At 35.3% G+C, this 13,155-nt stretch overlaps 1 protein-coding gene across 3 annotated transcripts in view; it reads right to left on the bottom strand.

Annotated features, from left to right (window-relative positions):
• The window catches only part of DENND1B (DENN domain containing 1B), a 152,735-nt gene that overhangs the window by 45,438 nt on the left and 94,142 nt on the right, over nucleotides 1–13,155 (bottom strand). For all 3 annotated transcript variants that reach the window (XM_063407695.1, XM_063407693.1, XM_063407696.1), the window contains 3 exons: nucleotides 10,915–11,015; nucleotides 6,206–6,251; nucleotides 4,563–4,664 (listed from right to left, as the gene is read on the bottom strand). In XM_063407695.1, the coding sequence (XP_063263765.1) occupies nucleotides 4,563–4,664; nucleotides 6,206–6,251; nucleotides 10,915–11,015 (249 nt within the window). The remainder of the gene's footprint in view (nucleotides 1–4,562; nucleotides 4,665–6,205; nucleotides 6,252–10,914; nucleotides 11,016–13,155) is intronic.

Here is a 13,155-nt window from a genome sequence, read left to right as displayed (position 1 = left end):
AGACAGAAAACATGCCTAGTATCTCTTCAATATCCATGTGAATACAAGAATCACATAAAATTAAAAAATAGGTTAATAAGATCACACAGTTATTAATCAAAGTCTTTGTTCTTGCAAAAAATCAAAAGCACAGATAAATTTAAACACGTATAGGAGAATTGTTTTTATATGTTTGTTGTCTGAGAAATACAGAACCACATACTGGAGTTTCGAATGACCATTAGATCTCTGAAAAAAATATATCCAGATATTTCTCTGGTATTAGCCACATTTGTTATGTTTTAAACTACTTTTTGCTGTTTTCTGTCAGATGATACCACTATGAAAGTAAGTAGAAGCTCACTCTCAAATCAAGAAAGTAAGAGAAGTATACAGAGAAAATAAACAAAACAAAAACCTCAAAACAAACTAGAGTCTGATAGTTAAACCACTGTTTCTAGTAAAGGGCTTCTATGTATTTGATTATTTGATTATTATCTACATGTAGAGGATTTAGGCATCTCAGGGAGACCTCCAGCATTTAATCACATTTTTCGACATTTAGACCAAAACAACTACTTAAATGCAAATGGTTTCAAACCTAGTTGTACTTTTCAATTTCATATTCTAGCTTCTAAAGCTAGATCAAGATTCAACAGAATCTCTGCTCTAAGAACTTGTTCACAATAAACAGTTGCCTCGTAACGCTGCAAACACTGCTGACCACTCTGAGTTTCTAAAATATATTAGTAATATTTTTGGCTATTTTCTGATGGAAAAAAAATTATGAATTATGCTATTTATATTTTGCAAAAAACCTTTTAATTGCACTGTTGTACATTGACCTTAATTTCTTTATAATACCATTAGTCATCATATTTTAAGAAATAATTTGCACTCCCAGTTACCACTGCATAAAGTAACCAATTTTCTACATGAATTACAGCCTATTCCCAAATGCTACTTTTAGAACAGTCATGTTCACATGTCAAGTTTATGGTGTTAAAATCCTCTGACTTTAGGAATCTCAAAACAAAAGCTCTAAAGCCCAGTTTAGATTCTGTATTAAATCACGGTGTGTAGGTACCAGGCAATACAAACACCACACATCTTTCAACAGCTCTGCAGCTTTTGCAGTTGACACTATTCAACAACCACAGAAGAAGCTAAAAGACTGTAGTCTGTTGTTTTCTGAAGATCATATTTATGAAAGTTCTGCTCAGTCTATGATTTCAAGTCATTAAACATGGTTGCTAAAAGTGATGCTTATCAATTTCTGCAAACTATTTGGGAAAATGTTCACATGTGAGCAAAGGAGAAGTCTTTATATCAGAGTTAAGTGCAAGTAGGTATTACACAGACAGGCCCAAAATTTATAAATTTCAGTCTGTGGTCGTGAATGTTCTTCTAATGCCTTATATTAATAAAGTGGAAATTTCAGTATTATTATATTAGGAAATTTACTCCCAGAGAAGTAGATCCTTACTTTCTTTTTTTTTTTAATTAAAAAATAATACACAAATTCACAATGAAATGATGAAATTTCAAAACAAACTTTCCTGTCAGAAAAGCAAAAAAAAAGAGGGGCTTTCCCCCTTCCAAGAAAACAAAGGATTCCTGAAATCTGCCCTGATTTATTCTTCCAATTTTAAATACCTTAGGAGTAGCGGAACTGCTACTGGCATGGTAGTATTTCTAACAGTCAATAAATCTAAAATATTATGTGTGAATATTGGAATGAAGCCATTAAGAAGATTACAGCATGCAACGCAGCAGAGGGTCCTCATGAAAAAAGGACTGGTAATTCAGGACAACTGTGACCACTGACCTTTGAACAGTCAGGACCACTGGTCAGTCTGACAGAATAATAGAGTTCACATGCATGGAAAGTCATCTAGCCTGTAACTATAATTTAAATGCTTAAGTGAATGATTTAAAAATGCCTTTAAATCTCAGTTAATTTATTATGCAGTTTATTAGACAATGCCATAGAATGTTTCTTTCGATCCTAAATTCATCATGAAAAAATTCACGGTCAGAGCATATATACATGGGTAAACCATTAAATACCTATGCTGTGAGGACATCATCAGGCTTATTGATCAAGAAAGTAATTACTCTGTTCCCTCTGGAAACAAGAAACAGTTTTAGAAAACTTGGAAAATACTACATTTCTTTTGTTAGGCTGTTAACCAACCTGGAATCAATTTTTGAAAGGGACAGTAAGACTACAACTTCTTTTCTATTTTCAGTTCTTCATTCTATTTTAATGTCTTTCAGAGGTACTCATTATATTTTTTATCACAAGTTTTACTACTTTTGTATGCATGCTTATGAGGTTTCTCTATATAAGTTAAAATGCTTCACACATGGATCTTTGACATTCCCTTTAATGTTTTAAGCCTAACTTACCATTTTGAGTCTTCACTCCTGTCTCATACTTTTCCCCAAGATGTCAGCAGCTGCACTGCCCCTCATGAATGCAAAAGGAGGACAAGCATTTTGTCACCTTATGAACCAAATGCAGTCCTGTGCCTTCTGTCTGTGCCAATTGTTTCCAGGCTTTCCAACTATAATTGTATATGCATTCCATCAAAATGTTTAATTAAAGTGCCTCACAGATTGAAGTGAAGTAAAACATTGGATTATTCAAATTAAAAGCTTCAGTATAAAATCCTCAAGTTCTGCAAGTATATTTTGCATAGAACACGGCTGTTCTTTTTTGGTTTTTATTAGATATGGAAAAATATTCTCAGTCTAGTTTGTAGTCTGTACACTTGGATAACCTACATTAAGATCTGCAGTAATAACATGCATATATTCTGGGAGAAAACACACTTCTAGAAGAAGGAAGATCTGTATCCCTACTTCCTTCATGCTAGCCTGCTTATTTAGAGATCTTTTTGATGTGCACCTGTAAAACACATGACAAGTGTCTCTGATTGCACAAAGATCCATTTTGGCTGTTTGAAGGACCTCCAGCTGTAACTCCAGTATCTCCTGGAATATGATGCTTAATTCTCAACTCCACATCCAGCTATTACTTGGCATACAGACCTTCATGACATTGTAACATCAACCCTATTTAGTCAATGGAAGTCCAGTTAAAGTTACTTACCAGGAAATGACACTTTTTTTTACTTAACTTGTTACACTCTTAATAACAGATTACAGTCAAAGTTATTGTATATATGTTTGTGCATGTATCCATGCATATGTACATCACAAAACATAGCAATGTAACAATACATACTCTAATGTAAACCACAGAACACCACAATAATCTTTATAGTCTTTTACATTTCTGAAGTAGAGTTGATACTGAGTCCAAAGACCAACCAGATGATCTATAAAAAGTCTAGATTTTAACATCATTAAAATCAAAGGGCACTGTCAATAATATTAACATCAAGAGATTGATTTCTATTGTACTAAATATATACAAATTATCAACCAAATTTTGTTATTACAAAAGACACAGTATGTCACTATAGGATATTACTTGGATTACGACAGGAGTTTTTATGATTTACAATTTCAGAAAATGTAACTCTGATTTCATATTTTGATATAAAATTCTTTGTCTTGACAACTAATTGTGATAGCTTGTGCATCTTTCATTGAATAATGAAAACAGTGATTTCACAATTATACTCTTTTAGAGCTCTACTGGGAAAAACAAGATAAGTGAATTTTGTGATTATTTAAAATGATATACAGAATATGTTCCCCTATAGGCAATAAAAAAAAAAAAAGAAGGCAAAAAAGGCGGGGGGGGGGGGGGGGGGCACCCTCTGCAAGATCAAAGTCCAGAAAGAACTGGCACTTAATTTATCATCCTTTACAGACAAAAGACAGCTTTCGTCATTTCAAAAGGATCAGATGTCTTTTATGACAAACTGGGTTTGCAGTTTAATTTACAAATAGAATTCTAAGTAAGCAGTCTTTGCTCTGCCAAAGCAAATGACAAACAGTATAGGTTTTCATTCACGCAGCCCTCAGCAGGATAGAAGAGATTAAAATAAAACTGAAATAATTTAGAGAAAATAAATAAATGTTTCACAAAGTTGAAGAAGATCAAAGCCTGAATTTTCTGACCCCAACTGTACAAGCATTTCTTATTATATTGACCAGTGCCATCAGATCATTAATTAAAAGGAAAGCGCTGGCAGGTGGCAGGGAAGCAGCAGCCGATAATTGGCCCCCTTCTTCTTTTTGCCTTCAAAAACTCTCTCGTTCTTTTGCAAGACATGCCACTAGGCAGACAGAAATGCCTACTTTGTAATATAATGATTAAGATGAGATGAAGAGACTCTTCCGTTTAAAGCAGCTCTGCCTAATGAATGCAGCTAGCTTGATAATTACGATCCTACTTTTACAATAAGGAATATGATGTTCCATTCAACATCTCCTCAGCTGTCAAAAGGTAAAAATCTCAAATATAGGGGTCTGCACTAGGTGCTTTTCACCCCCTTACTCCTTTTATAGCAGTTAGCAAAATGAGGCAAAAATAACTACGAGTAATTCAAGCACCTATATATGAAAGAAAGAAAGAAAGAAAAAATGAAATGTCTAAGACTCACCACTTCACCAGGTAGGTTGTTCAGGTCATTAAAAGGAGTTTCTAGAGTGTTTGTGTCAACATTTAGTAAAACCACATCCTCCAGTGATCTATTTTTAACTCTCTGTTAAGAAGAAAAAATAAAATACTGAAGAAACAATTTACTATGGTGTCCTCCTGAAGTACATTTTTATTATAATGTGCTAAATTACAAATGATGATTTTATACAAAGGACAGTAGTGGCAAAGAACAGTTGGAGCTTTAGATGTAGGATTTGTGAATTAGATATAGCATTCAGAGTAGCTTTTAAAAATACTTCTTCAAACAGTAATCTCAGAGATTATTATATTAATAATCTCCGAAAGGAATTTATAAAAACCAAGATTTACACAGAACACAGTTGAATATATTGGACAAATATATATTGGAACTATACATATCTTGTAACAACATTTCATTCTCTCATATTTGTGAAAATCACATAGGATGTAAATCATATAATGAGATGAAAACCAGAAAAAATACAATTATTTGCAGATTTATATAAGTACCACGCATGTGATGCCCACTATTAGCACAGAAGAATGGATAAAATGCTTTTTCATCAGTGTACTTGGCTAGCAGCTAAGAATTAAACAATTTGTTCCTTTCAGGAACAAGGGATAGAACTCTTTTCTATATGGACCCACAATAATACATAATAATGCAGGAAATAATTCCTGAAGGAACTGAGTGACTTCTTTTTTCAGGGCAAATCTTTCAGTTCCATTATTTCCTTACTGAATAAGGAAAAAACATCCTAATCAAGACATTATGACTGATGCATGCGGGTCATGTGAACGTGATTTGGGAGCACAGAAGGCTGTGCACGGAGTTGAGAAGTGTAGAAGATGACATAGAAGGCCTTTTTTTGGAAAAACAAAAGTGCTGGAGGCTCAGGGAAGAACCAACTCCATCAGCCTGGCAGATGTGAATTGATCCTTAGAAACTGCTTTAGCAGAAGTGTAAATCAAATAACGTTCCCAAATCAATTATCTACTCTGCATGACAATCAGATGGCTCATGTAGCTTCACAGCATAATCAAATGGTTATGGAAAAAGGCAAAACTATTTCATACCCAGCTATTAGGTACGATTCAGGTCAATTCTATTGTGTTGCTTTATATTCAAATCTGTTAAAGCCACCTCTTGTTTTTTGGCAAAAAATACTCATTTCTAAATTAATAGTTAGAAATGTTATGGAATGGAGGTTAGATTCAAGTTTTCAGAGGGACAGGAACATAAATTATCTGGGAAATCACAATAATGCTGAGACCTGAGGCATGGTGACTCCAAAATAAATTTTACCTGTTCCTGAAAAATGAAATTTTCCTCATTATTGGCAAAATCTGTTGCTAAAGTACTAAAAGGCAGGAAAATAGCTACCAGTGAGCTATTAATTAGGCAGAGAAACAAATCATGATGTAGAGCTGCATGTCTTCACAAAATACTTCAAAAGTAAGATTTCAAAGAGAGACATTTTTTACTTAATAAAGCATATGAAGCTTAGATTTGTGATTCTGCATGCTTAAAATACCTGATTTTTTTCTGAAGCATTTCTACTAATATTTTTTATGGCATACACAGCTCACAGTTCCCAGTACACTGAAGTATAGCAAACTTACCTCTATCAAGCTTAAGTGGACGCCAATTAGGTAAGGCATGGGTGCACTGAAGAAAAAGAGTGGAAAACATCAAGTTTTAAGTACACTAATAGAGTATTTTAAATCTTAGCACATAAGACCCTAGCAGACAGTCACTGTTTAAGGCAGCATTAAGTGAACACAGTTGCTACATGAATGTTTACTAGAGGAGGAAAAGTTTGTTTTACTCTGCAGTAAAGATGACCACAGAATACAGGATGGTGCTGCAAGCCATGAGGCACGAGCAAGGAGAGTCCAGAGCCCTGCATCCAGAGCCAGCTCCAGCAACTGACCACAGTGAGAGAACCCAGCAGATGCTCCCAGAGCGATCTGGTTCCAAAACACCACCTGGAGGACACGGCCCCGGTTACCATCGCCACAATGCAACACAAACCTCATCACCACTGGTTTTGGTTCTGAAACCATGTCTTGGCAAGCCTTTGGAAGCTGTGTAATATCCTATTCAACTCCAGATAATAAACTTCTCCTTTCTAATTTCCATAAGACAAGGAACTATATTCTCCAAATAGAATAAATATCCACACAAAGCCATTGCAGTAAGATCTGCTGCAGTATGCAAGCAAGAAACTGAATTAGGCTAATTTATCCTAGTTTCCTACAATTTTCTGTTCTGGCAATATCTGGCCAAGAATATACTCAGTGTCCAGCACTGAAGGAAAAAGCCTCCAACAGTCACCATCAGACTTTTGGGTGCTGTGAGATTACTGGCAATATTCACTCCAGAGAAGTGAGCAATTACAAGGCTCATTAAGGCAACTCAATGGGAAATTAATAACTAATAGACCACAGAGGAAAAAAAAAACTAAATAAAAATAATCCCTGAAAAAGTAGGCAAGATGACATACAACTCACACAGTAATTACTACACAGTAATTTCTCTTATGGCAATAATTTGATCACGGATCTGAGCCAGTGGCACTGACTGATTGGTGATTGACTTCCCAAGGATGGGGCAAGGTTTCACTGCATCACTTCATGTGGTCTCATCCATTTGGTCCCACCTCTGGGACCAGAAAAAGCAATTCTCACCTGCCTATGACGACAGCCCATTTTAGAAAAATCGGTACACCCTATGGATTAGCCAATTGCTCTCATTAACACTGTCCCACAGGAGAGGATCAATGAAAAAAAACCAAAAAAAATCCAAACAACACCAAAAACCCAGCCTGACTGAGGCCCAAACAAAATTTCATGGTGTCTATGGTGTCTATCATATCAAAATATAGGTTGGCTGAAATTGCAAACTGTCATGGGTTAAGCTTTCTAGGCAATGGGGCTTCCAACAAGGGAAAAGAGGCCCCTATTTTTCCACACATCTTTTTCTTAGCCCTATACTGACAAATTTTAGCACTTCCTGATGACTTCATCCAGGCTAATCCTTATGTCCTTGTGAACTAAACACAAATTACATGGCATTGTAAACAAGTGTCACTCCAGAGCAGACACCCATATATATTGAGAGGATTTAAACAGCTTCAAACCACTCTATAATTTTAAGAATGCTTTTTACTATGTAAAGTATTTACCCAAGCCAGTAAGAATGATTATGGCTGACACATAACTGAGAATTCTGCTGCAGAATATGCAGTGAAACAGATGCTCAGGTTCCTCAGATCAGGAGATCTCAGTGTTACAAATAATGTGCACAGTGAAAACAAGTGCTATGTCATGTATGGATTTTATGCACACTTGTTTTCTCGTACATTGACACTGTTCTGTAGCTTCACCACGCCTGTGCTGACTTCAGATAGCTGGTGATTTGCTCCATTAATAAAACTGTCATTAAAAAGGGAAGCATGTAGCTCTTTTCTCTAAACAATGTAACAGCTACATCCGTTCAATTTTGAAGTTAACAGAATAAAGGTACAAAGCACATCTTGAAAATGCATGAAATAAAAAACTGCAGGTATGGCAAGTCAATTTAATTGTTTTCAGCAAAAAGTGAATTTTATTACTGCTGGATTTTGAAGTCTTAACAACAGAGGACTGTAATATGCACCTGAAATTGCTTACTACTATACTACTGGGAGCTGCTATAGAGTTCTTCTCTTGGTTATGCATTTTATCACCAAAAATATCAATCTGTGGTATCACTGCCCAAAATAATTACTATGTGATACAAAACACCCAAGTTAATTGGGAAATAATCATCCCATTCTCATGAAAACAGGCATGTATATATATCCTAATTCAGAAGAGACCAAATCTCATAAAGACCTACTGCAACTGTAACTTGAATTTTCTGACTCCGTTATATTCTCAACAGAGCACCAGTATAAGAGATGCTTTATCATCCACAGACAAAACTGGCATATATTCTAATATTGGTGATATAGTTTGCCAAGATATTACGCAGGAATCTCATGAAATTAACTTTCTCCTTTACAAAAATTAATTTAACTTTAATTAATAGTCCCCTACTTCATGTATTTGAATGCCATTTCAGAATAGCACTAAGAAAATGAGAGTTCACGGGAGGCATCCCAGCAAGTCCAAGTGAACTGGTGACAATGACATTTCTAGGTGTGAAAACGCATGTTGAGCTAAAAGGAAAAATGGAACTTTTTATAAAGTACTTTGCTTTTCAAAATGACTAAAAAAATAGAAGTATACAAAATAACTTTTAAATTCTTATAATAATTTTAGATTGGCACGATCTTGCTGAACTGCAAACTAGGTCAGGCCTACTACAAGCTTTGACCTTAAGAATTCATTGAGGTTTTTTAACTTGATATATTATATACCTATAAGGAGAACATTTATTTACTGTTAGTACACCAGAACATGAGGAAAGCTACATAATTTATTTGTTTTTATTACACTTTTCCAACCTGTCTCACAAAAGAACCATTCAGATGATCAGAAAGAGAAATGTAAATGCACAAAAATCTGAGTCAAAAGGTCTGAATTACAGTTACTGTGATAAATCCATCAGTTGTGCACTTCTTTTCATGAACTTTATGTTTCCTTTTGAACATCTCTAAAACAGGGGAACTTTTTTCTCCACTCTATTGTACTACTATGAAAAAGAGATATAAATGAATTTTACAAGTTTAAGAAACTCCATGCTTCTTTTTAATGAGTAAAAAAATTTCTCAGGTCACGCCAGAGTGACCTAGAATCGCAACTATTATCATCACATGGAGCTGTGTACAGCATCTAACATTGTTATTTCTGGAAACATTATCTGGGCTTAGAGGGGGAAATAAAAAAATCTTCTTGTATTCAGGATGCACTCTACAGAGTACAGCTTGAATAGAGGTGTTGATCTGCCTTCTGAGAACAGCATTCATGAATGATCTGAAAAATTACAAAGGTTCTGGCCGTAAGATCAAGTAATACAACAACTAAAACACACCCAAGTTCTAGCCCATCTTGGTACATTTTATCAAAGACAGGAGGAGAAACAATTAGGACAGAGTTCCTTCAAAAGATAACTATCATTAAAGATAAAAGGCTTAGCTATACTTGTAAGTAAAGGGAGGAGTTGGAGAACATTTGTTTTCTTTTTTAAAACAACAAATAACATACACATGAATTGTAAGAACTACTACAGAGAATATATATACCATAGACAAAGACTGTGAACTTCAGGAAAAACTATCAAAGACACTTAAGGAAACATATTGACAATTTGTTTGAAAACAAAAGTTCAGTAGACTGGATGTAGTTCAGTAGAACAGCAACACATTCATAGATTTGAGGGCGAAAAAACCCAAACCAAAACCAGAACATAAAACCCATCAAACCTATGAGCATAATTTATTTCTATGAAGAAAACAGCCTGGTAAGGATCTAGCTGGGTCTCAGTTTTTACATATAATAATAATAATTCCCAATCTCTAGAACAGCTTGAAATGGTTCATTTTTCTATACAAAACCCAGAGGGTCTAGGTGAAGTGAAAATCTTCAGGGATGGATATTCCTGGTTAAACTGAAAATGGAAACTCTCATTTGTTATCTCTGCCACTACTCTGAATAAAAACACGTAGTCTTAGCCTGAAATTGTGAAACATAGGCATGTGGAAACATCATCCCCTTGAAGGATCAGAAGTGAATCAAAAAGTGATTCTTGTTCAAGTTAAAAATATGCCAAAATCACAAAGTCTGTCACATGAACAGAAACACATCAGGAGAAGCAGAATTCTTATTATAAAAATTTTGGAATCCCAAAAGAAGTTTTTAAGCTCCTTTGGGAAGGCACTGGCTAGAATCCTGAGCCTGGCTGAGTTAAAAGACAAACACTAAATCACTGATAAATACTAACATCTGATTCTGGAAAAATGATGAGGGTTTTTTTTTAATTACTCTACAAGCATAATGTATTTCAACTTAAAATAAAATCCAAATAAAAGTAATCTGTAACATGTTTGGATTTATATTATTGAATGAATTCTCTTACCAATACAACAGAAACAGTTCTTACAAACAGGATTCTAAATGCTGCATTGACAATAAACAGCACAGTAATTCAAGGTACCAATTCAAACACCACATCAAGGCATGCTGCAATATCCCTGTTCAAGTCATTTAGGCATTGGCCAAAGTGCTTTCACAAACTGGATCCTGTATGTCCAGTCAGAATAAAGAGTTAGTGTTTCCATCAGTTACTCAGAATTCTAAGACAGGCAAGAATCTCAGAAATGGGGATAACAGGTTAGCTGTCTTACCAGCAGTAGTCCAGGAGATGTGGAGGAAGCACTGGGATGTAAATATGTTGCCAATACATTGGATATAACAATGCAGCTGACGCATGAACACAAGCAGTTAACTAAAAATAAAAATACACACACAGAATTGGCAACAAAAAAACATGAATAAAAAGAAAATCTTAAATTAACTTTAGACATGCAAGAATCTTAACCTCCCCAAACCGTCTATTACATAATTTCATAAATTACTCTGAACTGCCAAAACACATGCACAAAGAACTCTGATGTCTGTATACAAGCACAACATCTGCAAGAAGTCAGGCTAGCAAGTCAAGTTAGCCCTCCCTGCTCAGCTATTCCCTTGGAAAAAGGGAAATAATCATGAATCACTTGATGCAATCGTGGTCAAACATGAGTACTGCTATAAACACACAGGACTGAAGTGCACCCTGAGTTTCACTTGGCTCCACTGAGTGGGAAAGACTCAGAGGAGTTTTCTAGCCCCCATTTCTGCTATTTTTAACTGGATTTGATCTGAATCTGCATGAAGCCACAGAACAGCACTAAACTCAGAAGCAGGATTAACTCCTGCTTGGGTCACTACCATGATTTCCAAACTATCTTTAAAAAATCTGAAGTGAATATTCCCTGGAGCAGAAAAGCAACTTAATTACAATTTTCCAAAACTTCCTTCCCAAAGCAGAGACTTCCAAGCCTGGCACAAGGATCATGGAAAATGAAGGAGTCCTTGATGAAAAAAGGAGGTGCTACAAACTGCTTACCACTCAAAATGGACATCTCTGGTTTTCCAAAACAAACAAAAATCCACCACAATCACCACTTTACCCTCAAAACAAACAAATAACTATGGAATTCATTAGATATGGAGCCAAGTTCATTCCACAAGTGAACAAAATAATCTTGCAATATGTAAAGAATTCAAATTTGATCTATCTTTGTTATCAGGAAGTTTCTCAAATTTCATTATTTTATTATGCGGACACAGAGTTACAACAGAATGAGAAAAAATCAAGACTATTCAAAACAAGGCAGTCTATATCCGTCCCATGTAGCACTACGAACCTCATAAAAAGAAGGGAAAAAATGAAGAGAATGCCCCACATAGAAGTTGCTAAGCTGATGGAAAAAAATGAGGTTGTGCTAATGTTTTATATCACAACAAAATTACTACCTGAGTTTAACTTGATAATAGCTTCTGTTTATTACTGTTTATTAGACGTGAACTTTCACAGTAACAAAATAAAGAGCAAAAAATAAACTGTAAATCCTGCCCATACAGCAAATGCTAAAACATTATGGATTTTACATGGAAAAAAACCAACCCTCTTTGTGGCACAGATCAGCAGTTAAAGTGTTCACACCCTGCCTTGTCTTGGACATTTAGACTTGTAAATGAAAAATTACACTACAGTTTTGTACACCTATTTTTACACCAAAAATGAAAAAAAAAAAAAAGCAGTTATAAGACCATTGCAGCAGAAATCACAGACAATTACAATTTGTGCAGCCTAGTTTGCTCAGCACTCAGATTAATATAACACGATTAAATATGGAAAAGAAGAGGGTCTGAAAGCTCCTGAGGGATATCATTAGGGCAAATTGCCAAAGAATGAAACATGAGCCAGTCAGGAGAGTCTGGAAGCTGCAGTGGTACCAAGGGACTTGAATGTTCGACAGTTGGAGCTTCAGTAATGTGTGAACTGCAGGTTAAGGTATCAGGAGACTCTGCTCACTGACACACAGAATGTCACTATTGACCAGCGAGCTGCCCGAGCCTGACAGCTACAAAGCAGAAAGCCAAGGATATCATAATTCCCTATTTAAACTCTTCCTTGCAGATTAACATCTCCTTTCTTAGCTTTACACCACACCTCTGCAACTGCTCTCATTTCGGACTTATAATAATGGGTATTTTAATAACTAACTATTGGGTTGATACTAAGAATTGATTTGGGGGGAGAAATAAATGAGTACCTTCTCCCTCTTTTACACAGTGGGATTTATGAGGTTTATTTCCATATTATCTCTCTGTGTAGTTGAACTAACACCAGTGAGAGCACAGTCCAGCTCAGCATCGTGTTTTTTGCTCTTTCTCTCAGAATGGATATGGCATTACTAATTATTATGTCCACATACTTTTATACACAGTATATAAATTTCAAAATACAACAACCTACCTAAAAACTTGCATTTCATGTATTTCAATCAGAGGCTGAAATAAAGCTGAGCATACAGTTA

The sequence above is a fragment of the Prinia subflava genome, chromosome 10, assembly GCF_021018805.1.
Source record: "Prinia subflava isolate CZ2003 ecotype Zambia chromosome 10, Cam_Psub_1.2, whole genome shotgun sequence".
NCBI lineage: Eukaryota > Metazoa > Chordata > Aves > Passeriformes > Cisticolidae > Prinia > Prinia subflava.
The sequence above is the reverse complement of the archived record's forward strand: the minus strand, read 5'-3'. Positions and strand labels throughout refer to the sequence as shown.